The 27,381-nt window shown below is 36.1% G+C and overlaps 1 protein-coding gene and 1 long non-coding RNA gene across 3 annotated transcripts in view; one reads left to right on the top strand and one right to left on the bottom strand.

The window, feature by feature from the left end:
- LOC146889312 (uncharacterized) overlaps positions 1–13,587 on the bottom strand; it is a 108,908-nt gene extending 95,321 nt beyond the window's left edge. The window contains exons 1-3 of one of the 2 annotated variants that reach the window (XR_015736903.1): positions 13,450–13,587; positions 8,037–8,211; positions 6,251–6,362 (exon numbers count right to left, since the gene is read on the bottom strand). This is a non-coding gene — a long non-coding RNA (uncharacterized LOC146889312). The remainder of the gene's footprint in view (positions 1–6,250; positions 6,363–8,036; positions 8,212–13,449) is intronic. The other variant, XR_015736904.1, reaches the window with a different exon arrangement.
- Spry3 (sprouty RTK signaling antagonist 3) lies at positions 13,373–22,925 on the top strand. Its single transcript, XM_087902640.1, has 4 exons — positions 13,373–13,529; positions 13,798–13,923; positions 18,091–18,213; positions 18,963–22,925. Exon 4 carries the CDS (start codon positions 19,071–19,073, stop codon positions 19,935–19,937), a length of 867 nt encoding a protein of 288 aa, XP_087758766.1. The 5' UTR covers positions 13,373–13,529; positions 13,798–13,923; positions 18,091–18,213; positions 18,963–19,070; the 3' UTR covers positions 19,938–22,925.
- Positions 22,926–27,381: the final 4,456 nt, after the last annotated feature.

The raw sequence follows: 27,381 nt of genomic DNA, 5'->3' as shown, positions 1-27,381 counted from the left end.
GACCAAGCTGGGTTCGAACTCATAGAGATCCGCCTGCCTCTGCCTCCCAAAAGCTGGGATTAAATGTGTGTGTCACCACCGCCTAGCCTATGCATATATTTTATATAGGCATATATTTTCAATATTTTTAAATGTATATATGCTACTAGAATTCTTTTTATTATTATTTATTTATTATGTACACAATATTCTGTCTGTGTGTATGCCTGTAGGGCAGAAGAGGGCACCAGACCCCATTACAGATGGTTATGAGCCACCATGTGGTTGCTGGGAATTGAACTCAAGACCTTTGGAAGAGAAGGCAATGCTCTTAACCTCTGAGCCATTTCTCCAACCCCAGCTACTAGAATTCTTAAATCATATTATAACTTTATATTTAACATTTTGAATAACTTTCTAACTGCTTCCAAAGTGACTGCATCATTTTTCAATCTCATCAGTAATATAAAAGTCTTCTAATTTTCCACTTCCCCACTAACACTGTTGCTATCAATTGTTTTGATATTAGCCATTCTAATGGTTGCAAAGTTGTGTGTAATTATGGTTTTGCTTGCATATTACTAATATCTGTTGATATTGAGTGTTTTGCATACACACATTCGTTGATAATATGTCTTACTTGGGAAGGTCCTGTTCAATTCCTTTGTCTATTTTTCTTTTTAATTGATTTTTATTGAGCTCTACATTTTTCTCTGCTCCCCTCCCTATCTCTCCCCTCCCCACTTCCACCCTCCCCCAAGGCCCCCATGCTCCCAATTTACTCAGGAGATATTGTCTTTTTCTACTTCTCATGTAGATTAGATCTATATAAGTCTCTCTTAGTGTCCTTGTTGTTGTCTAAATTCTCTGGGATTGTGGTTTGTAGGCTGGTTTTCTTTGCTTTATTTTTAAAAACTGCCTATGAGTGAGTACATGTGATATTTGTCTTTCTGTGTCTGGGTTACCTCACTCAAAATAATGTTTTCAAGCTCCATCCATTTTCCTGCAAAATTCAAGCTGTTGTTAATTTTTTCTGCTGTGTAATACTCCATTGCGTAAATGTACCACATTTTCCTTATCCATTCTTTGATCGGGGAGGGGGGGCATTTAGGTTGTTTCCAGGTTCTGGCTATGACAAACAATACTGCTTTGACATAGTTGAGGATATGTCCTTGTGGCATGATTGATCATCCTTTTTATATATACCCAAAACTGGTATTACTGGGTCTTGAGGAAGGTTGTTTCCTAATTTTCTGAGGAATTTCCACACTGACATTCAAAGGGGCTGTACCAGCTTGCATGTCTACCAGCAATGCAGAAGTGTTCCCTTTACCCCACAACCTTTCCAGCATAAGTTGTCATCAGTGTTCTTGATCTTGGCCAATCTTACAGGTGTAAGATGGAATCTCAGAGTTGTTTTGATTTGCATTTCTCTGATGACTAAGGATATTGAACATTTCCTTAAGTGTCTTTCAGTCATTTTAGATTCCTCTGTTGAGAGTTCTCTGTTTAGGTCTGTACTCCATTTTTTTTATTGGATTATGTGTTCTTTTGATGACTAATTTCTTGAGTTCTTTGTATATTTCGGAGATCAGACCTCTGTCCATTTTTTCATTTTACTTCCCTTTTATTCTTGAGTTGAAAGAGTTCTTTAGCATAGATATGAGTTAAATTTACAAATATCATTTGCAAAAATTTTCTTTTATTTTTAATGTGTACTTTACTGGTGATATTTTGCCAGAAAAATTGCTTCTAAGGATTTTTAAGAATTTCAATTTGGCTATCTTTTCTTCTGTTAGTTGTACTTTGTTGCTGTATATGAGGAGGTTTGCACAATCCAAAGTCACAAATATTTACTCCTGTGCCTTCTTGGCTTATGTATTTAAGGGTTACACAATCCAAGGTCACAAACATTTGCTTCTTTTGCTTCTTAGCTATGATCTAGTTCTAGTTAATTTTTTTCTATATGGTTTGAAGTTAGGGTCAAACTTCATTCTTTGCCATTAGACTATTCAGTTTCCTAGCACTGGTTGTTGGAAAAGCTATTCTTTTTTCACTAACTGGTGCTTGTACCATTGTAGACAATTAACTGATTACAAATTCAATGTTTTCTTTCTAGATTCTTATTTTTATTCTGCCCCTCTCAGATTATTGGATAACAATAGTAGAAAAAATAATTTATTTTATTTCATGATGATTCATTGTATGGTTATAACTACTTCATACTTCCCATCTATAATGAATGCAGAATTTGCAATATCTGGTAAAAAATGCTATTTGACCTAATTTGTATTTTTCTATATCTTTGTTGGCTTCAAATGATCCATCCTAAAATAAGAATGGTTTTAACATTTTCATTAATAGATTCATAATTATATCTATATAATAATTCCTTGAATATATAACATATATGCTAGAACATTATAAATAATCAACAAATGCAAGGATGTCATCAATGTTATATGTGAACCAAATGTCACACAAGAAGACAAACATAAATGTCTTTTGCCTGAGAAGATTTTATAAAGAATTGCACAAAACTTATTTTTAATCTTGAGCATGTGTCCTTTCTTTACTTGTTAGAAGAGTATTCCTGAGGGATTCTTTTTATTAAATTTATTTTTTAAAACATTCTTTTTTCATTTACATACAGATACCAGTTCCCACTCCCTCTTTCCTTCTACTCCCTCTACCTTCCCCCCACCCCAGGCCTCTATCCACTCCTCAGAAAGGATAAGGCTTCCCAAGAGGAGTCAACAAAGTCTGACACATCACTTTGAGTTAGGACCAAGGCCATGACCCCTAAATCTAGGCTAATCAAGGTAACCTCCAAAAAGAATGGACTCCTAAATGACAGTTCAAGCACTAGGAATAAATCTAAGGGATTCTTTTAAAGTTAAGAGCATAAAGAGGAAAATGGAATCAGAGAATAGGGAAAAAGGAAATGAGAGAAGAAAGACAGAAAATAAAAACAACCAGAAAGTAAAGAAACCAACATGACAAGGAAGAGGAAACCTGATGTGGTTGTGGGGAAGAAGTTTAACATGAATAATGTTCATGACTAGTAGGAGGGGGTAGGGGAGACCTTGAAACACAAAGCTAAAACTTAATTGAATTTGTTAAAATGATTTGAAATGAAAGTAATGGTTAAATTTAGTTCTGGGTAGGATGTGAGTTCTGAAAACAAAGTTCTTCCAGAGTCAAATGCAATCTTCAATGCTGTTGTCACCTACACTAGGCTGACCTGCTTGTAAACGAGAGTACAATGTGAATGTATCAGATACCTGAGAGATCCTAATATTTGTAGGAATTTGCCCCACTGATTTCTTATTCCCAAATTATAAAACTTCCAATTAATGTGGATAAAAAGAAGTGAGATAATTTGAACAATGTGAGATAAATATTGGTACATATGTGGAGGAGGATAGTGTCCTGCTAAGTTGAAACCAGAATCGCAATACCATGTAGTCAGATGTTTAATGTAGTATTAACTATTTCTTGATACACTTCTGAGACATGAAAGTAGACAAAAAGCCTCAGTAGCAATACAATACATTATATAAAAGGAAATATTTGAAGCATCTTGAAGTATCATAGAGATAATTCCTATGGAGATGTCATCTCTGTGGGACATAAAGAGTTTATATAGGACACACCCCCAGGTCCAAGACAGGATATATAAGTAAAAGGGAGATAATTCATTATTTAGGCCATCAAAGCAAAACTGCACGTGAAGAATTTAGAAATCAGGAGGTATTTTTTCCTTTCCATTAAGAGCAAATTTAATGTTTCCCTTTGAAAAGACATGAGAATTGTGCTTTATTTAAATACACATATGCACACACACACACACACACACACACACACACACACACAGTGTTGGGAAAATATAGGTGAAGCCTTTCACTGAAATGAAAGAAAAACACCAAATATAAGTATTTTAAGGACTAAAATGGAGCCAAAAATTCCAATCAATTTTATATTCTTACTTAATTTTTTTGTTTTGGAAATTTTAATTACATCATTTCTCCCTTCCCTTTCTTCCCTCCAAACCTTTTAATATACCCTTCCTTGCCCTTATGCAAGTTCATGACCTCTTTTTCATTATTTATTTTATACATATGTGTATATTATTAACCTTCTCAGTCTGTATAATGTTGCTTTAAACTCTCTTTTTAAAAAATGCATCTATTAGCTAGTGTCAATAGTGAAATCTATACATTTTTAGTCAGAGAAGTTTACAAATCCCAGAATGCATATAGAATACATGGATGTGCATATTGGCTAAACTCAGCACCTTGAAAGAGCTTTGATATAACTTGATATGATTACAGAAAAATTTAATAATTATTCCTAAAACAATCTATTGAAATTTTACCTTAAACTTTTACAAAACCATCCATACTTTCTTTTATAATTTTGCTTGTTTTAATCACAGTTTTCTGTAACTTAACTTAGAAATGTACGACCACCTTGATAGAGACAAGAAGCCAAAGCAACAGGAATATTACTTTTATGCAGTTATCAGTTAAATAGCACTACTCTGAAATTATTTTTACATCAAAATATTTACACAATAACTTGATTCATGTCTACTCTTACTACCCTAGCATCTAGACTCATTCAATAGTTTCCTAATTTTTTCCAACTTCTAATCCAAGCCTGTTTCTTGAATAAATACTCCACAGAGCATCTAAAGAGAGCATTACAAAATTTTATTTATATATTTATATGATAATATATATTATAGTTCAAATTTTATTAGTGCTCTGTGTGAAAACATTTAACATTTTCTCAGACCATTTTGAGTAAAATACAAAATCTTTAACATCACTTTCAGGACTCCAAATTATGTAGCCTTTGCTGAATCTCATATGCTACCAGTCTTTCTCCAGTATTCCATTACAAGAATAGAAAGTTAATCTTTTCACAGTTCTAGCCTCATGAATTTGCATTACTGAGGTCTATCTATGGTCTATAATATACCACTGGGTTACACCCCCAAGTCCTTGCTATCTCAGGGTTTTTATTTTACTTGAGTCAAATTTCATCCAAATGAGAGAAGCCTTTCATTACTACCATATATAAAATAGCAATTCCCCTCAGCTCCTATATTGTTCGACAGAAAAAGGAACGGCTTGGAGAGATGGCTCAACCATTAAAGGTTAGGCTCACAACCAAAATCAAGAGTAAGAAAAACAATGAGTGGAGATATCTGATATAAAGTTAGATATGTAGATCTAGAGTTCAGTTAGGAAGTCTGAGCCAGGTCTGGAAGTTTCCACTGTTCCAGGCAAGGTGGCTAGTGTTTGTAGTTGTCTAGAAGTGTCAGAAAGCAAAAATCTCATGAAACTGTTTGATATAAGATGCTAAGTCTCCATAGTTCTTTTTATTTATTTTTTTTACTTGTCAGCCACTTATCTTTGCCTAAACTGTCCTTACCATAAATATGGCCATAATCGTATCTCATTCTAGTTTTTTGACATATTATATTACAGTTGATATTTTATATGTCCATTATTGTATGCTATGAATAATGAGGATAACACCATTAATCCACTCATTCAATCAGTTTGTATTGTACTTTATAACATAGTATATTGGGCTATATTCATCACTGCATCTCTCACATCAAGCATATTATCTGATGATAAGTATATGGTTTATATACATTTGTTTTATTAAATTACATTGAAACACACTATATCACAGAGGCAAAATTTTTCTCTAGAAGTCACCACAATGCATATCTCACTTAAATTCTTAGAATACACTGAGCTTATTTAGAGCCAACATTATATCTTAGTCTAACGCAACATCTAAAATAATCATTATCAGAAAGGGTATCCATAAAACGAATCCAATTCTCTATTATAAACGATTTTGTCTTGTGTGGAGATCAGAAGATGGCACAAGATTTTCTGGAAGTGGAGTTACTGAATTGAGGGCTGCCATGCAAATACTGGGAATTGAACTGTGTCTTCTGGTAAAAGAACTTTTAACCACTGAGCCATTTCTCTAGTCCCCCAAATTTTATATTGAAATGTTATGTTATCATTACTCTTAACAGTGAATTAGATATATTTCTTTCTGCTTCTCTCCAAAACACTTGATATACTAATATATTTATCTATTTTATATTTTTTACTAGATTATGATATCTGTGGAATAATAAATTCATCTGTTGTTTCTGTCAATTAATAACATATAATTATGCAATAATATTGTATTTTTGTTACTATACAATTTAGATGGACAAAGAGTCACATACCTGTAACACCAACAACTTGGGAAGCTGGGAGAGAAGTATTGCCATGAGATCAAAGTAGACTGGGCTACACAGAAAAGGCCAGATGAGACAGAGCTACAAAGCATGTTCCTGTCTCAAAAATTAAAAATAAATGCACATCATTAATTAATTTACTATTATACTTTGGTTTCCTTCTAACCCCCAAACCTAATAGAAAGTTGATTCTCAATATGTTTGCTGATTGCTTACTTAATCAAGGATCTCATATTTTATTAAAGAAAGTAACCGAGTATTTAATTATCTTAAGGTATGATAAAGAGAAAAATGGAGCTATGTTTGCTAGTTAGATATATTTATTTCTTTTAGAAGACTCCTTTTAAAGGAGTAGTATGTTCTGCACGTACTGTGGTCATTGTATTAATGTGTATCTCTGCTCCACATGCCAGTAACTATCTTGAGAGTTTGCTACTATTTTAAGTTGACTCTTCACAGTGTCAGAAGTAGTCTCTCAGAAAATAAGAATCATAGTAATATCTACCATTTATTGAGTGCTTAGTTTACTTACTATTCACATTATTTCAAATTACTCAGTTTTTTTAACAAATAAATTAATGTCTGTTTCACAAGTGGACACCATAAGAATCAGAAGTCTTAGGTAACTAAGCCAAACATCACACAGCTACTAATTAATGGAACTGGCTGTAAACCTAGATCTGACTCTAAAGCTTTTTCTAGATTGGCTTAGTTGCAGAGATGTTTTCTGTGACCCTTGGAATTCACTAGGATCAAGCTACAGGAAACTCCTTAGTTGTCATAGTCTTATCCAGGCTTCAGGTGCTTAAGTTCTTTCTTCAGCAGTGTAATTCCAGGTAAAATTGTAACAAGAGCAAAGCTTGTGACTATCCTTTGCTTTAAAATGTAACAAAGGTAAGACTTGTGACTATCTTTCGCTCTAAAGTACACAACATACTTTGCTTCAGAATGTCAATCCTTGCAAATTCCACTGGAATTTGGCTCCAACAAACACTTTAAACCTCCTATTCATCTCTTTTTCTCTACTAATTCCTTCCTTTTATTTCACAATTCACTAGCTTTCCTGTATTGATGAAATCTTAAAACCATGTCATGATTTGGTTTCCTCTCAACCTATTGATGCTTAGGTCTTTTTTCAGTTATTCACCTATAGTTCCATGTGGATAAATTAAGTCATATTTTAAACCAATTTTTCAATTTTTGTCTTTATTTATATTTTCTCTGCAATTCTATAACATCGTGCTGCTCTGAATCCTTTCCAACATATGATAACTTGTTATTTGGTTTCTCCACTAGTTCTTTATCGTTTTGCCCTCTAACTTTCTACATGTTAAACAATCCTTCTCTCTATTACTTTCCTGTACTTCCAAAGTTTCATTCATTTTCAAAAATTCAATGATCTCTTCTATGTTAGTAGGTCCTAAATTTCTATTCTGGTTTTTCACTCAAATTTTAGTCCTACACCATAAAGTTTATTCTAAATATTCTCACTCAAAAATGTCTCATGATCACCTCAAGTTCTATACTTCCTCCCAAATAACTCAAAAAATCTTACCATCCTTTCTGTTTGTTGTACAGCATAAAGAATGTTGGCCCAAGCATCAGGAGTCCTGGGTTCTTTTCATTTCACTTATTTCAATAACACAGTGTAATTATAATAATCACAATAAAAAGTACCTTAGGCACACATAGTTGGATATTCAGTGAGATAATTTTAGTTGTAAGGATAAGACATACATAAACTATTACAGTACAAATTGTAAGTGATAAATACCTGGCTGGGAAATAAAGGTCTCAGTAGAATGCTTCACTAGAAGGTATGGAACCCTTGATTCACAGCATATACATGGTGTGATGACATATGCCTGTAATTCCAGCATTGAAGCAATGGAGACAGCAGGATTGGGAGTTTAAAATCATCCTTGGTTATAGAGGTATTCAAGACCAGCCTAGACACATAAAAATAAAACAAATCTTTTTAAAAATTGATAAATTCTACAAAACACAACTCTCCTGTTTTTAAAGCTTGGAAGTACAAATAAGATGTTGAAAACGTTATACAGGACATCATACTTGAAATAATATTTAAGACAGAATAAGATTCCATAGATGACTGTTAAAAAAGAAACTAGGATAAGCAGGTAGGTTGGAATTTTGAATAAAATTTTATAATGGAAGCTTGATAATATAGTTTCTAAACTTTTTTTTCTAGCACCAATATTGTTTAAAACTCATGCTCACCTTCCTACGTCTCCACATGACAATATATCATTGTTATTCCAGCCTAACTTCCCATTTTCACTGTCAATTCCCTAAACCAGCTCCTTTTGTTTTCTTTTTTTTAATTTCTCCAAGATGCTTTAAATTTCTAAATTACCTGACCTAATTCAAATATTCCTAACCAATTTATCATGTCCTATATGTCTTTCTTTTTAAATTTTAATTTCGCATCTATCTATTTTGTGTGTGGGGGGGGAGGGTAAAGTACAATTTGCAAGATAGTTCTCTCCTATCATGTGGGTTATGAGGTTTGAACTCAGGCCCTCAGGCATGACAGCAAGCACTTTTACCTGCTGAATAATCTCACTACCCTTCCCCCATATATCTTTCTTAATATGGTTTATTTTTATAGTTTATTACTTTGTTCAAAAATTTATTTCTGATTCCTAAAACATTGTCTAAATTATTGTGCCTGTCATTCAAGTTATTCTCCAACATTACACATTTTGTTCCTATTTTCAATGTATATCTTTTACATAAGACAGTTTGAATGTATCATTCTTCTCAGAACTCCATGTGTTAGTCAGTTTCTGACAACTGAACTTTCCACATGTGCCCTTCATGTAAATTAGGTAGGTATGTTTATTCAGTTTTTTTCTTGACCAGATACTAATATCTCTTTAAGCCTTTCACTGCTTTGTAAGCTATCTTTTTTAATTTGTATAATATTTAAACATATTCTTTCATCTTTAAGATATCTTTGAGTTAACTGTCATAAGAGAAGTGATCTGAGCAATCAGTTGCTATAAAGTGTTTAAATATGTGATTCATTTATTGTAAAATCACAATCGAGAGATTTTTAGAGTAGTAAGAGAAATATTTTGAAGGCAGAGTAGTTTTTATGGTCTTTTTCGAGGTTTTTCTTTTTTTTTGGAAATTAGAAGCTTGCTGAAATACATGGGCCGATTTATGCTGAAATAGCATCTACAAATTCACTTGCAATGAAATGAATGTCATTAAGGTATTTTATAAACAAAAAGAAAGTTCTAGATTAAGAAACAAGAAAGCTGTGCTTGCTTCTAGTTCCCACACTGTCACAAACTACTTGAATTATCTTTAGCAATTTAATGAATCTGTCCAATCTATTTCCCAAAATGTACACCATTAACTTATTTTCTGAAATGTACTGTTACAAAAATCTAATGGTTTTGTAAAGCAAAATGCCAAATAATACATGTTGAATTTTGTAACGGCACATCAGGAATTTTCTGTATATAACTGTACTTGTTTGATAGTCTATCAAAAATCATTGAACTACAAAAGTAATTTGAGAACATAGTAGCTTAAAATGCAAAGGTCAAGAAGTTATCAGGTTTATTTCCAAGAATCATTTAACTTTTCATACAATAGTCATTAATTGTGTGGGTAGTGTATCAGTCCCTAGAGACAAATACAATAAATAATGTATGTACCACCAATGATAACTGTCTAACATGGAAAACAGATAATCATAAATAAAGGCTGGCAAATTCTGTAATTGATTGTATTAAAGTATAAGGAAGCCAACTGGAACCTCAAGAAGAGTACTGACGTGATTAGGCAAAGTTTTCCTACAATGTGGGACTTTGACACCTAGATTTAAAAATATACATTAGTGAAGTATTTCAAGAAGACTGAGCAGAATATTCAAAGACAAAGAAGTATATAATAAATATAAAATATCCAGAGTTAATATTTTATTTGTTTTACCCACTATAACAAAATGTCTTAGAGTAGATGTATTCTAAAAGCCGGGATGTTTAATATAAAGTGACTGGTAGTTCTGATGAGGTCTAATATTCTGATTCATAGGTACCTTCTCACTAAATCTTTATATCATGCAAAGGACACCCTAGCTCACCAGGGACTCTTGTATAAGATCCTTAATTCCATGAGAGCTCCAATTTCATGACCTAATAAACTCTCAATAGACTCTCCTCTTAATACCACAACATTGGTGATTAGGTTTCAACATAAGAATTTTGGGGAGACACATATATTCTAACCATAGTAAATGTCAAATAGTTTGGAAGAATGTTGCATATGTGTGTGTAGGGGAAATTTGCACATTACTGGACACTATGGCATAGTGATTAAGTATGCAAGCCCTGTAGTAAATTAAATCCAGATCTGAAACTCATAATTCATGTAAATTACCTAATTTCTTTGAATTTTTGTTTCTCTTTCATAGGTAAACTCCATAGGATCATTGTAAGAATTAAATGAGTTAAAGCACATAACATACTTAAGATAGTATCTTGCAGATTTTAAAAATGTCTCCCTATTTAATTAAATGTCAATTCTGAAAGGACAGGACATCTAGTTGTTGGAATACCAGAAAATTACTAATGGTTGGCACATAGAAAACATTGTGAAATGAATGATCCGTAACATAATTGTTTTGGCATAGGTATCCTAAAATGTAAGGTTGAATAATCTTGGTTGATTTATTTTCCTTAATGTAGACTCATAGAATAAAGGGGGAAATAATTAGGCAACCCACCTGTTCAAATTTAAATGTGTACCTTAAAACAATAACAGGTGGGTCAGGAGAGATAGCTCAGAGGTTAAGAGCACTTGTTCTTACAGAGGATCCTGGTTCAGTTTCCTAGTACCTACATGGTAGCTTATAATATGTCCTCTTCTGTTTTCATTGGGTGCACATGGTACACTTACATGTAGGGGGGACACTCACACACATAAAATGAAAAAATTTTTAAAACTTTTAAAAACTGAAAGGACTTTTAATTAAAACCATCTCTTGCTATGTTTATGGACTAACTTAAGTTGAAAAACATTATTTTAAATTTATACTCACTATTCATTGAGTGCTTTTTATATGTCAATCTAATAGAATTTCTAAATGTAAGACCTTTCTCAAATTACAGAGCAACAATATAATTCTATGATGTAGAAACTATTTTTGTCTCTATTTTAGAGATGAAAAAATTGGTTCATAGGAGTTAGCTGAATTTTCCAAAGTCAGATACATACCTCCTAAATTGAGAAGACAAAATTGTGAATGTTGATCTGTTGGCCTGGATCTAGCTAGTAGTAAGTTTTTGGCACATAGTTGATGTACAACAAATAGTTGTTAAAGGAATAGATTGCTAATCTATTATCTGCAGACAAACCTATGATTTAGTTTTTATGGTTTTCTTAACTTCAATAAACTCAAGTTAAGAACAGTATTGAGCCACAAAAGAGAAGAATTTACATAGAAAAATCTCTTGACTGATAATTATGATTAAAAACACATGTAGATTTGCTTATAAATTATATATGAATATAGGTATTATATACATATATGATATATATCAACAGAATAATCTGAAGAACTTTTACAGAGTATGTGCAAACACACATCCATACATTTTTACAGTTTCTGTTTTCTTTTGTTCTGATACTCATGAAAGGGTATAGATAATATAATGGCAAAGCTAGACAGGGCAATTGCCAAATCAGATTTCCTTCTGTTAATGTAGAAATTGGGACTCTAGAGAGGTAGCAAATTGCAAAGGTCACACAAGGAATTAGAGTAAGATTAAGAATCTTAGTTTCCAGACTCACGAGTTTGTTTTAGTCTGAACTGTCACCATTTACCATCTTAATTTTATAGATAAGGTAACCAAAGCATCCTAAGAATGTTGATGGTCAAGTTCCTGCCACTAGTCCACCTAAGCAGGACTTTAATTTTAAATATAAGGCTTGAATTTATTCCAATGCTTCTGTTTGGGTGTGAGGTCAGTCTCCCCCCCCCCCCTTCTTATTGAACTAAATAATGAGCTGAAGATAATTTACAGAAAGATTTGTCTTTCTCTCTAAGAGTAAATTAAGGCTGCTTTGTTGCTTTATTTTCAGAACCCAGAAAGTCCCAAGGAGGCTCCATAAAAGCAGGAATTCAGAACACCTAGCACAAAGGAAAGCACTTAATAAATATTTGTTGTTAAATGTATGACATGCTGAAGGAAGAAAGGGAATGTAGGTTGGGTAATGGTTTCCCAGAGGATGATGGATGGACAATCATTAGTGCAGTGTGTGTGTGTGTGGGGGGGGGGGAAGTGGGAATGAATGAGGAAAAGAGGTGGGGAAAGCCCTTAAAGGAGAAGCTCAATCTTTACCAGATTGAAGCTACAGTCAATCAGCAAATTCTGAGAGTCTTGTGATTGGCAGAGATATTTAAATAAGCCCCCCTTAAAATTTTTACCACGCCCAGAACCCCACTCCTCTTTAAAATTTGTTTCAGTCATTACCAAGGGACCGGATACAGAGATTCCTATGGGGAGTTCTAATGGGTCGATTCAATTTCAGCTGGATGACGCCACTTAGCCAAGCATTAAGAGCTAAAGCTCCGGGAAAGCCACGACACAGAGAGGGAGGGGGGGGGAGAAAAAAATTATAGCAAGGAGCAATAAATCCCTTCCCATCCTCCCCTATAACCCATTCACAAGACCTCCAGAAACCCTCTACATTCACAAAACAGTCAGCTAGCTGAGCTGAACACAGAGTGCGACCTCACCCTACACACATACTGCCGCAGATCATATACCAACACACCCAGAGCTGTATAAATAATCACACACTAGCGGTATCTATTGCTTGGTTGAGATACCCCTTGTCTACAATTGCAGTTTCTGCTGCTTCGGTTCTTCTGACAGATTGGAGGAGACTGAGGTGGATGTGGAGGCGGGGGCCAAAGGGAGGTGGGGGAGTAGGTAAGGGAGAAGGAAGGAGAGAAGGGGAGGGGGAGGGGAAGAGAAGGGGAAGGAAAATATTGGAGGAGGAGGGGGAAAAGAAACTGGAGGAGGAGGAGAAGGGGGAGGAGTAAGAGGCGGAGGAGGAGGGGGAGGAGAAAGAGAAGGAGGAGGAGAAAGAAGAGGAGGAGGAGAAAGAAGAGGAGGAGGAGAAAGAGGAGGAGGTGAACTTACCCTGCTTAGCTTTCTTTGGGGAATACGTGCATCAAGATTCAGCTCTGCATGTAAAATCCACAGAGTGTCTGCCACTACAGGTCTGATTCTCAACCCCCTCCTTAATGCCGCCGTTCTCTCTCTCTCTCTCTCTCTCTCTCTCTCTCTCTCTCTCTCTCTCTCTCTCTCCCCCTCCCTCCCTCCCTCTCTCCCTCTCCCTCTCTCCCTCTCCCTCTCTCTCTCCCTTTCCCTCTGCTCTCTTCCCTTCTCCCTCTCTTCTCTTCTCCCTCTCTTCCTTTCTCCTTCTCCTGCTGTGTCGGGAGGACCAAGGCAGAACTATCTCTGTTTTTATCTTCTCTTCCACTAAAGGAGTTTTCATTCAGACTTTCCGAAGAGAGGTGGAGAAACGTGAAGACTCGGGAGAAGAGATCCTTTGAGCCAGATCGAGCGTTAGTTCTTCTGCTTTTCTCGGCATGGATAGACCATTTTCTCAAGGTAAGCCACAGGGATTAGCTCCTAAAGACTTCAGAATTCCTTCTATGCAATGCACAGATTGCCATTCATTCCAGCGTTCGGTGTGTGTGTGTGTGTGTGTGTGTGTGTGTTGTGTGTGTGTGTATGTGTGTGTGTGTGTGCTCGCGTGCGCGCGTGTGCGCGCGCGCGCGCACGCAAGCACACACACACGAAAGTGCCTGGGTAAAATAAAATGAAAACCCTTAAAATGACATTTAAATGAATCAGCTCTCGTAGAAAATTATCCATACTGGAAATTTAGAAATTAAAATAGGAATTCAACATGATCCTTTTTTTTTTTTGCCAATTTAATGTCTAGTCTGTTGACCTTTAATGCATTTTGGTGCTTACCTAAGCCCCTTACTGCGCAGCCTAACCACCCAAGGTGAGGACGTAGGAAGAGCCCGTGCTGAGGCCAGTCTGGCTGCCCAGCGGGCATCCTTGTCAGCATGGGGCTAGTCTGCTATTGGCTCACAAGTCTGGGCTGTGCATCGTTCAGATTTCATCACATCACCTTGCCTTGGGTAGAAATGGCGCAAGCTGACACGGCATAACCCCCCACTTACATTGAGTCAGAGCAATGATTTAGAAATTTCTGGATTCATGCCTGGGTATATGTGTACATATCTTTATGTGGCATATGGGAATTTGGTCCAAAATAAGAACCTGTGAGCATAGTCAAAAGACATTTGATAGGACCTAGGGAACCGATTTACAGTACACTTCCTTCAACACATCTAACTATCACTCACCTATGAATGTTTCAAATCAAGTTCCATGAACAGAAAACAAATTGAACTCTTAAGCAGATAATGCATTTTGAAATGCAAATTATTATTGATTTTCTGCACCATATTAAAACCTTGCTGTAATGTGATGTATTATTATGTGGGGTATATAAGGTGTTAAAGCAAGACAGCTACATACAAAAATAAAAATAAGGCAGACTAGCAGTTCATCCATAGTTAAGTATACTGTTGACTATTTGAGTCTAACAAACATACACTAAGCTCTTAATGTAAAATTCTAGACATTTTATTTCTTTATGTTCTGTTTTTAGGTCTCTAGCTGAGAAAGATAATCTAATGATATGAGTGGTTTGTATTTAGAGATATTTGTTCAGAATTGAATCGTAAGTAACCAAGGATTGAAAAGAAAGGAGACTAATTTTTCATGAAAGAATTTGAGACTTAGATGTGCAGTTGAAACCCAGGAAAATTTAGACCAGGGCAAAATAGGTTTTAAAAATTCTTCTTACATACCTCTTCATTTTGCAGATGAAGAAACAGAGAGGTCACTTGCCTATAATAATACAGCAAAATCAAGCTAGCATTAAGACTATACCCCAAGTTTCTTGTGTCTTAGAAAATAATTTGGGGCTTATATAAAGATCCCAGTGTCTTAAATGAACAACACATTTCTTAGAATTTTCCTCACCATTAGAAGTATATGAATTTATTCAGTGTTAAAATTTTTCTCTGTATCAATCATCACTAAAACTCCTATATCTTTAATAATGCTAAGGTCTTAAAACTGCAAGACTCGGGGGCTTGAAATAAACTGCTATGAATCTTAATGAAACTAGTAAAGTAATGAATAGGACTGGGGGTAGCAACGTGACAAGTTAAGAGTTAAATGTGGTGAGAATCTGGCAGCTCTAGCAAGATGTATGCGGTAGGAGGGAGGCCCAGTCAGTAACAGAGAGGTCAGTAATGTAAACTATATACAACTTGGTATTTGTAAAGGGGGGAGTGTGCTTTGATAGAGATGCAAATGTTTTTGCACAGAGAAGGATTTTTAGAGAACAGACTTTGGTATAGTAGAACTAAGAAAACATATAAAGCCATAACAGAAATTCTCCCCATGTTTGCTTTCAGTTATTCTGAGAACAAGTGTATAACAACAGTATACAGGGGAAAAACACACCCCACAGCCATTACATAGTAAGGTACAAAACAGCATTGAGCCTGTGAGTGTGGGAGAAAGCAGTAGTCAGCCCTTCCTTCATTTTTTCTCTCCTCTCCAAAAATCAGCCTTGAATCACACTCTATCAAAAAATATTTATTATAGACATCATTAATGTCTTAAGGCATCAGCAAAGAGCTTCAGACAGAAAAGTTTTCAACTTTTGTCTCAACCTGACAGATTTTAGGTTTTAGAGAGAAAAATACATTTTCTTTCATTAAAAAAAATTACCATTTCATGAATAGGTTTAGATTCCTAGTAAGAAAAGGAATTTCTGTTTAGGTTGTATATAGAAAATTTCATGGCTTTAGAAAAACTATTCAGAAAACCATGAGCACCTGGCCAGCAAGGCTGATGGAGGTGGGTTTACAATGCATCATTCATTACTGCAGAGGCACTACGTGACAAAAATCACTAGATTCCACCCTATATAGCCAAGACTCATAACCACATTGACTGCTATTTAATAATATGTGATATGTATATTCTTTGTCATATATCAAAATATCAAATTGACCACAGGCAGTTTATTAAGTGTTGCTGCTCACAAAGAGTGGCTTTTTAAATGGGTGGACTCCTAAATTATAAACATGCATACAATGATAGTTTCTCATCTAGTCTACACACATTTTCTCATCTAGTCTACAAGTAGTATCTTGCTTATTTTTTTTTAGCATTCCTCCTCATTACCTTCTGCTATAATGTGTGCGTGTGTAATATTCTGATTATTTCAGTTCATCTTTTTTTGAGCTAGATTGATTCAGCTACCCCAAAATGGCAAGAAAATTGTCATCCAGTCCTTTAATTACTACTTAAAACCTCAATATTACAGTGAACCTAACTGATCCAATTAGATCTCAGAACCCATTCTAATAAAAAAAAATTAAGAGCAGGAATAAACGAATTTCATACTGTCAGCTCCCTTACCTGAGGGCAACAGCAACAGTGCTTCATTATTCTATATTTCTTCAATTATCCAACCAAATCTCTCACTTGTGAAAAAATATTATCACTGTCTTAATACACCTTAACCTAAACACCATGCGACCTTCTGGTACCATGTAGAAGCCCCCTTGAATATTTTTATTATTGGTTCTAAGTTGTTTATATTGTGACCTAGATTCTATGGAGTTTAGCTTTCAACTTTTTGGGCATGTCCAAGTGTTCAGTGACTTCATTGCAATCCTGTTTAAGGAATATATTACAATTATCTTTTGTATTTACTTCTTGTAATTACTTTTTGTAATACTTCCATGTATTTTTGAAATTTACATATCTAACTACATTTAGCATATATTGCTGTATTTAAAACATACCGGCTTGAATGACTCTAACCATCCTGTATTTGATCAGTTGAACATAAATACTTTTCTTATAATTTTGTCAAATACTCTTCATAGTCCAAAGTTTCTATATTTACATATAATCTACAGTTAACTAAACAGTATATCCTTGTTTATTCAGATGCCCAAATGAATACTGTATGTTTCTTTCCAATGCCAAGACTATGACTGTATAAAGATTTAGTAAAGCTATGGACTGAAGGTTGCAGGGACTTTAAGTGCAAGGAAGTGAATCTATTTTTGTTTTTGAATTTTCCAAATTAATAAGGGCACCTTGCCTAATTTACCCTCAAGAAACTTGAAAATATAGATGGTGTAGATGAAAAGAATGATTAAATTACATAGCTATAGAAATACAGACCGTTATTAGGCAATATTCTTGGAGATTATGTAGCCCACCCCTATAATTATATAGGTAGTGAAACTGAGGCCTAAATAAATCAAATGACTTGACAAAAGTATCATACATATTTGAGTCTTTGGACATATATTATGTTTATCTAATTTTTAAACAGATGTAAGTTTTGCTAATCATATTTATATGAAAACATAGCCTCAAAGACCATCAAAGTGTAGTCATTATTAGCTGCTGAACTGTTTATGAACTGTATCTTTATTTTTATTGACAAAACCTAGACAAACACTATTCTCCAGTTCTTTGTTCATACTGCTTATTCAATCTATCCAAACTATACACCAGTACAAGTAATTGATTCATTCTAAGAATACTTAAAATACACTAGATTTCAAATATGTACTGTATTCATGCTAATGCTCATTATGTCCTGATGTTCCATGTTGCTTTTTGATTTATATTTTCATTTCTTTCCTAAACATTCAGTCCTCTAGGTACGGGAGTCTACTACTTGTGAAATATTTTTGCAAGGTCACCATTTATTGATTCTACACTATATCAACGCCTTCAGGAGGATGACTACACAACCATTTTTGGCACAATGAAGATGTAAGAATATATTTTCTAATATTCAACTAAGCTTAAGTACAGTATAAGAATATTTTTTCTCTTTACAAAACCTGTTTCTGGTGAAAAGTAAGAGACAGAGAAAGCAGTCTATGCAGAATTTGTTTGGTAAATGAAATTTCATAGTTACAGTGATATTTGAAATAATTCGGGGCTTGTATTATAGTTTTATATGGTTGTCCCATTGCCCAGTGTTATTATATATTTAAAAAAATGTTTGATTTTGTAAGTTGAGTGTGGTGATGCATACCTACAGTCCCGGCTACTCTGGAAGGTAAAGCAGGAAAATGATTGGATATATACATGTCCATATACACATATGAGCAGCTTCTTTTGGTATACCTGTGAAGTTTCCTCTATTGAATCAATATTTCATTAGGAAATGACCTTTACTTTAACATTTGGCTCCATTTTTACTAGAATTCAGATGTTCAAAACTCAGATTAGTTGCTTCTGTGAACTTAGTCACTTGATGAAATACAAAAAGAATTAACATTTTGTATTTATATGCAAATTGTTATGACATTTGCTCCAAAACTGATTTATCCTTTGAATAGGATGACCATACTTGTCTGAAAATAAGTGAGTTCACTTACAAAATAAAGGTGTTACATGAAACCTACAATACAGCATTTGAAAGATGAAGTAGTGATAAGTCCTAACTTTTTTTGGTTTTCCTGAACTTGTGACTTGTATGTTCTCATACATTGTTTCTATTTCTTTTCTTCTAGGATTTTTTGATGTGCTTTGAGGTCCATATAACTACAAGGGCTTTTTTTTAAATCACCATAAGTGCCACCCCGACCCCAAATCACTTAGAGCTCAAAAATCTAGGCAAAATGGATGCCACAGCTATAGATGAGTTCCAACAAATTCTGCCTATTGAACAGCTGCGCTCTACTCATGCTAGCAATGATTATGTGGAACGGCCTCCAGCACCCTGTAAACAGGCTCTTTCCAGCCCTTCCCTTATTGTGCAAACCCACAAGTCTGATTGGTCCCTGGCTACCACGCCTACTGCTCTCCCACGCAGTATCAGCCAGTGCCATCAGCTGCAGCCCCTGCCTCAGCATCTGAGCCAGTCTAGCATTGCCAGCTCAATGTCCCAAAGCACCACTGCCTCTGATCAAAGGCTCTTGACCAGCGTTACACCCTCTCCTTCAGGCCAGTCCATCATCAGAACCCAGCCTGGAGCAAGAGCCCATCCAAAGGTCGATGGTGCTCTGAAGGGAGAAGCTGAGCTATCTGTAGGGCATCCCAGTGATCACCTCTTTATCTGCGAGGAGTGTGGGCGCTGCAAGTGTGTCCCATGCACAGCGGTTCGCCCTCTTCCCTCCTGCTGGATGTGCAACCAGCGTTGCCTTTGCTCTGCTGAGAGCCTCCTTGATTACGGCACTTGCCTCTGCTGTGTCAAGGGCCTCTTCTACCACTGCTCCACTGATGATGAAGACAACTGCGCTGATGAGCCCTGCTCCTGTGGGCCTAGCTCTTGCTTCATTCGCTGGGCAGCCATGAGTCTAATCTCCCTCTTCTTACCCTGCCTGTGCTGCTACCTGCCTACCCGTGGATGCCTCCATCTGTGCCAGCAGGGCTATGATAGCCTCCGGCGACCCGGCTGCCGCTGTAAGAGGCACACCAACACTGTGTGCAGAAAAATCTCTTCTGGTAGCGCACCTTTCCCTAAGGCCCAGGAAAAGTCTGTATGACCTTGCTACAAGATGGATCCAGAGTGTTCTCCTTCTGGCCCTCTTCAGTAAAGCATAAGCCTCATGTTTTGGGGAGGGTGTGAGATAATAAACTAGCCAAAGTTAGGGCCTTGCCTCTTTTGTTCCTGCAGTATCAGGAGAATGCAAAGTATATCCCAGTGCAGGATGCCTTGCTCTTTCACAGAATCTATCCTACTCTTCTTCAACCTTTTACACCCGACCTGCTCAGCTTTTATGGCAGTCATGGCAAATTCAGGTGATATATGGGCATGTGGTTTGGACACCGAGGACTGACAGAGCCAGCAATGTGGAGGTTTAGGGGCTCCCCAAGGTATTGCCTCTTGATGCAGACTCTGATTGTCATTATGCTTTCCACGATGCCTTTGAAGACTTTCTTCTAAGATGGTCATCACAGGTGCATGTGGAACAGCGTTCAACCTTCCAGGGAATCTGACTCCCCCTCCCTTCCTCCCTCCCTCCCTCCCTCCCTCCCTCCCTCCCTCCCTCCCTCCCTCCCTCCCTCCCTCTTTTCCTTACTTTCTCCCTCTTACATCTTTTCTTACTTTCAATCTCTCTGACTCTTCTTTCATTTTCCTGTTCTGTTCTCCTCCTTTTACTTTGTTACATTTGTTTTTCATTTCCTACCTATTATTCTGCTTTCTAAAACTAATCTTTGTCCAAATTTTTATTTTGTTTGATATTTTTGTTTCTCTTTTCCCGCCTCTCTTTCTCTGACACACTCAAAAGTGTTATTTTTCCATAGGCATTTCCTTAGATGACAAACTTTGCTATGCTATACTATTTACTAAATTGTATTAAGGGAAATGGATTATTGTAATGAGTTGATTGCTAGCAATAGACGGTATCTCAATGTGTGTATGCACTCACAACCACATTCTGTTTGTGGGCATATGAGGCTCCTCTATATTTCCAAATTCAATTAGTTGGAGTGTTTTCTCCTTTTCCTGCTAATCAACTTATAGTACTGACAGATTCTACTAGCATGTTGAGTAGGATAGTAAATCAGGATGCTCATAACTTTGTATGTCTGACCCAAGTGCCAAAGGCAGACGTGCTTTATAGCTAAATGAACAAAGCAAAGGATATTACAGAGGTATGTTCTCTCGTAGAAGCTAACCACCCTGAGACTGCATGACTCAGGCCTTAATAAAGGACATAAAAAGTCATAAAATTTTAGAGCTGGAAGGAATCTTAAATATTAATATAGTTCAATGTTGTAATTTTACAGATGGGGAAACTGAGGTCTGAAAATAGAAAGGGAATTGCCCAAGGCCACACACTTGAGTTGACAGAAGAATTTGACAGGAACATGGGCCTTCTGACTCCTTCATTGTTCCTCCCTTTCATTACACTGGGTCATTGAACTTTTTCATCTGACTCTGTTACCAATTCCAGAAAGTGATTCCCTTCCAATTACTTTTTGAAAATCATGAGAAGTTAGTGTGGTGGTCTTTCCGCAGTGTATGGTGAGTAGTTTATTAGCTACTGGGTTTGAGGCTTCCCCCAGTGGACTTCACCTTTGACTCTGTACTTTGTAGAAGCTCAAATGTGGGGAAAAACATAAAGAAGCCCTACCCAAGCTGTATCTTCGCCATTGCATCTACTCTTTGCTGCACACACTGTGCTCCTTCCTGACTTTGTCTGCAATGGTAGCTGCCTAAGAACCTAGATTTCAGCAACAGTGAACAACTGAGATAAAAGATATGTAATGCACAAAAATGACTCCCCTCTTAATATGTACACAAAGAACCTGTGCTGCGAACCCCTGTCAATAAGGAAAAGGCTGCAATGGTGATGGCAGGGTGCAAAAGACTGCTACTAAGAGACATGAGAATTTTATAGTTTCCCTCTGTAAGTAAACCCAAAATTTATCAAGGAATTCAGATATTGGGGGCACTTGCTTGAAGTCAAGGTGCTCCAACTTAGTTTAAGACTTCCAGACTCTGTATATCATCTCTTTTAATGTGTGCATGAATGTGTGCTGCAGGGTGAAGTGAGAAGTGTATAGTCATCCACGGGAGGAAGAAAGGAAATTCCGTGTCCCTTTATTGGATATATACTGCAGAAATATATGCCACAAAGTATTTATTGGCTATGAAACTTCCTGAAGTGTATTGATATTGGGTTGCACACAGCCCCATACCTTCACTTACATCTCCTCTTGTAGAATTGCTTTGCTCTATTTTTGTATATATAAATATGTTATGATGATTATTAATATTGTTAATGATATTGCTGCAAATGGTGCCATATATAAGGTTAGGCTTCTTGAAACATTTATAAACCTTAAACCAATACCTAAATACCTGAAACCTCTTATGTTGCTTTTAAATCCTTTAAATTTCAATAATTTGTGTTTAATCTTAAAAATATGCCTAATTGTACTTCAGTCTACCCCTAAAAGCTATACCCAGTTGTCTGGGTCACACTAGATGGTGATGAGTAGCAACACATATTTCTCTCTGCTTCTGTCCAAAATTTGCTTAGAGTCCAGATATCTAAGGATTCTTTGACATTTGTGCATTGTTCTGGAGCTAAAGTTACTCTATGGATGCTTGCTTATTAGTTCCAAGGCCCTTCTTAATAGCAGTCCTTACTCAGGCAAATTGTGCACTGCCAGAAGAGCCCTGGGCTCTGCCATACACCCAGAGGAGTTCTTCTCAGTGTATTTCTAAATGGCCTTATACTTGGTAGAATAAACTGAAGGGTTCTTGAATGCAATTTGCTGCCGAGTCAGGGCTTTCACTTATGTCCAAGTTGGCCTGATATGGACTGCATCTGGTTTACATAGAGGTGAGTCCTGTTGGGGTATGCACATACATATGTGAGTGCACATATGTATCCCTTCTGTGGTTTCATATAGATATGTATATATATATGTAAATTTATAATCACACATCTCTATATATTTTAATGTATTGCACATGTATATTTAAAATATATACAAAATAACTAAATCCTTCAGAATGGCTCTGTTTTCATTATTTCCCTGCTTTGTGATATGTACTCCATAAACAAGAATGTGTAGGTGGTGTTTCCTGCTTGGTATTTCTTTGCAGTTAAATCATTCTATACCTAATTCTGCTGCTTTCCACATATTGGTGACTTGATAGGTGTTCTATGCCATTAGCTGAAAGTTTTTCCTTTAACTTCAACTCATTATTCCTTTATTATATTAGCTATAATAAATATAGTGCACCATATATACTACTATGTGGTAAGCATGATAGTATATTGTCTAGATTTAGCATTATTTATAATATCTAATTTCATTCTCAGAATAACTGTATGGTATAGGTACTATTCCCTTCTCCATTTCACACATGAGAAAATGAAGCATAGAATTATTAGGCAGCTTATTAAAACTGGAGCTAAGATATGAACCTAGGTGCTTTACTCTCAAGTTAATGTTCCAGAGTCAGGTACAGAAATTTGAAGTACCATGTAAACAAGTACAGAGTAACATGCCCCATTGGTGATTAGTTCTTCTCTTAGTTCTACTCTATCACCTTGGAGTTAAAATATACATATTCCTATGTTAAGAACAAAGCAACAGTTACATACATATTTTAGTTGTATTGCACCCAAAAATGTTGGAATTACAAACTTCTGACTCGAGTCCAGAGTTATTTTCATTTTAAAATTTTCAGGTATCATAACTTGGGATTTTTAGAAAGTAGAACTTGAAGCTAAAGTTGATATACAATCCATACAAACAGAAGTGAGGACAATAGTAATGAGTTATGGAAAGGATAGCAACTATTAGGAAGTATAATAATACTGTTATGACAAGTTATTTTCTCGATCTCTTATGACAGTCCCTATGAAACTTCGACACTTCTATACATTTCATATTGGGGATCTTTATCTGTTAACTCTCATATCGTTATTTATAGACACTTTCTTATGTGATAACGACTACTCTATTATGCTGGAGACTATTATACATGAGACTGTCCATGCAAGTAACCTTGGCAGCAATGAAGAGACATTGTTATTCTGCTAGAGAAAGCAAGGCATATGTGTGGATATGAAGAGTTATAGATTTAAGGTATTATCAGACTGGTGCTTACATCTTAGGCCACATTCTTCTATTTTGAGGCAGTGTCTCAATGTATGTTCTGAACTGGTCTGGAACTTACTATGTAGGCCAGACTAAAAAGGCAATGTGGCAGACACCATGGCTCTCCTCTCCAAGATGGACGCTGGTTAGACTCATGCCAGTAAGCCACAGTCAAGTGGCGATACACATTAATGGAGATGGGTTAAACAAATATGTAAGAATTAGCCAAGAAGAGGCTAGATATAATGGGCCAGGCAGTGTTTAAATGAATACAGTTCTGTGTAATTATTTCGGGTATAAGCTAGCCGGGCGGCCAGGAGCCGGACAGGACCAAAAGCGTGCCCCTTCACAACAGAGTTGCCCTCAAACTCACAGAGATCTGCCTGCTTCCCATGTGTTGGATTAAAGGTGTGTACCACCATGTCTGGTTTTAATTGCTTTTTGTTTGTTTGTTTGTTTGTTTTATTTTTTAGAGCCTGTCCTGGAACTAGCTCTTGTAGACAGGTTGGCCTCAAACTCACAGAGACCTGCCTGCCTCTGCCTCCAGAGTGCTGGAATTAAAGGCCTGGGCCACCACTGCCTGGTTGTAATTGTATTCTTTGAAAGTGAGTTAGAGACAATCTACTGTCTCTAAATAACAAAGGACTATAGTGTGCTCACAAATGTCTTGTTTTGAAGGTCCTTTCAACATGAAGTCCCTAGTTCAACTAAAGAAGTCTAAAAATTTCAAAATGTCCTTATTTTTAGCATAGAATTTTACTTCATTTTAATGAACTACTCAAATATTTACTATAAGCATATGTATACATATGTTCATTTAGGTTAATAAGCATAATAACAGAAATACTGTGTAATAAATTATGCAAAATTGATTAAATTAGATATTTTGAAACAAGAAAATAAATAATCTGTTGACTGGTATATTTGTCAACTTTATCACTGTGACAAGATGTTTGAGGTTACTCAAATTTGAAAGGAAAAAAATGGGTCATGGTTTCAGTCCATAGTGGTTGGTCATTGCTTTTGAGACCTTTAGAATGCAGTAAATTATGGCAGGAAAGCTTGAAAAAAGCAGTGACTCACCTCATAGTGAATAATAAACAAAGAAAGAGGAAGGGACCACTGCCCAAAGAGTTCCTTCAAAGGCATGTCCAAGTATCAGAAATCCATCCTATTAGTCTCCACCACTTAAAGATTCTAGATTTTAGCATGGAGATCAGTGGTAGAGTGCTTGCCTAGAATACAAAAATCCCTAGGTTCTATTCCTAGCACTGCAAAAAATGTTTCTACCACCACATGTTAATACCTGAAGATGGTGACCAAGATATTAACACATTGGCCTTTGGGAGAATCATATGTAAATCATGACAACTAGCTTTAAAAGTTTCCCTGCCACTTACTTATGACACCACAGACACATTTAAAACATAATAGTGTCCTTTATCTTGATACATAATAGTTCTTGCATTCTATAGACAATATTTATATAAAATCAAAGCATTTGCTAAAAACACACCATTGATACACTTTTATTTTTATTGATAAGGCAATAAAAACATACATTTCATTGTACTAATTTAATCCTTGCTTCTTCATATAGTAAAAGCATAAGAGAATTCTGAAAAAATTAATTTGAATGAATAAATTAAGTTATTACTCAAAATGACCTGACAAAATTATTCTACCAATTATATCTACTTTATGAGATCCAGATTGCTTCACAGTCCTTAACATATATCTGACTCATCATGAACATCTGACTATATTGTTTTAAGAGCATGCTTATTATTTTAACTTTAGAATATTATGCTCTTCTAGGTTTCCTCTTACTTCACTAACTGCCCTTTCTGCGTATCCTTTGAAGGATCTCTTTTCCACACCACTTCTTTTTTTATCATTAAAAATTTTTATTTTAAAAATTTTTTATTTTATTTTTTAAAGGAAACAATTTTTTTTTTCATTTCACATACCAAATCCCAGTTCCAACTCCCTCCCCTCCTCCCATTTTCTCCATCCTTCCCTGCAGCCCATCCCCCCATCCACTCCTCAGAGAGGGCAAGGCACACTTCCCTGAGAAAGAACCAAGGCCCTTCCCACTATATCCAGGCTGGGCAAAGTATCCATCAAGAAAGCCAGTACAAGCAGTAGGGATAAATCCTTGTGCCACTGTGAGTAGCCCCCATAGTCTGTCCCAGCCATACAACTGTCACCCACATTCAGAGGGACTAGTTTGGTCCTATGCTTGTTCCTTCCTTGTCCAGCTGGAGTTGGTAAGCTCCCATTAGCTCAGGTAAGCTGTTTCAGTGGGTGTCCCCATCATAGTCTTGAACTCTCTGCTCACATTCTCACTCCTCCACTTTTCAACTGGACTTTGGGAGCTCAGTTCAGTGCTTCGATGTGAATCTCTGCCTCTGTTTCCATCAGTTGCTTGATGAAGGTTGTATATTTACATTTAAGATAGTCATCCATCTGACTACAGGGCAAGGCCAGTTTGGGCTCCCTCTCCACTATTGCCTAGTCTTAGTTGGGGTCATCCTTGTGAATTCCTGGGAATTTCTCTAGTGCCAGGTTTCTTACTAGCTCCATAATGGCTCCCTCAATCAAGATATCTCTTTCCTTGCTCTCATCTCTGTCCTTCCCCCATCTCAACCATCCCCCTCCCTCAAGTTCTCCCCCCAATTCTTCACCCTCCTCCCTTTCTACCCTCCCCTCTCCCCCCACCCCCATGCTCCCAATTTTGTCAGAAGATCTTGTCTGTTTTCCCTTGCCAGGAGGGCCAATAGTCCACAACCCTAGAGAAGCTGTGTAACAAGGTGATCCCACTACATCTTAATATTCAAGTATCCCTTAGATACCTTTTCTTTGAGTATCATTTATGTGGGAACTCAGAAATATTTCTCCTATATGAACTACTTCCTTGAACTCACCTCTTTAAATGTCCACCTGCCAGTTTTATATCTGTACTGCAATATGTATTAGAGTTGTTAAACATATACCTTTGTACTCTTTCTTATATCTAACACTGAATCTAAACTCCTAGTTGTTCAGATGAAAAACTTTGCTCTAAGCTATTTTTAACTGTGAATGTAACCAAACTTCTAAAATGCTAAGTCATCAATTAGTCTTCTGTGACGATTTAGGGTGGATTGCATGTAGTCATCAGTATGTCTTTTGAACCTCTGGAATAAGGTTTGATAAGGTTTAAGAAGATTACAATCTTTGGCCCCTTTATCCTAATTTAGGCCTATATACTTATCTTTATCCTGCCCAGTTGTTTTCAAAGGTCAGGATGCTTTGCTATTTTCAAAGGCCAGGATGGATAATATAAGGAAGGGTATTTTGAGAATGGCATTGCTTATT

The sequence above is a fragment of the Myodes glareolus genome, chromosome X (genome assembly GCF_982192425.1).
Source record: "Myodes glareolus chromosome X, mMyoGla1.1, whole genome shotgun sequence".
NCBI lineage: Eukaryota > Metazoa > Chordata > Mammalia > Rodentia > Cricetidae > Myodes > Myodes glareolus.
The sequence above is the reverse complement of the archived record's forward strand: the minus strand, read 5'-3'. Positions and strand labels throughout refer to the sequence as shown.

Bases quoted from the DNA above. Each gene is read 5' to 3' on its own strand.
- Spry3 (XM_087902640.1), top strand. From the start codon at position 19,071: ATGGATGCCACAGCTATAGATGAGTTCCAACAAATTCTGCCTATTGAA.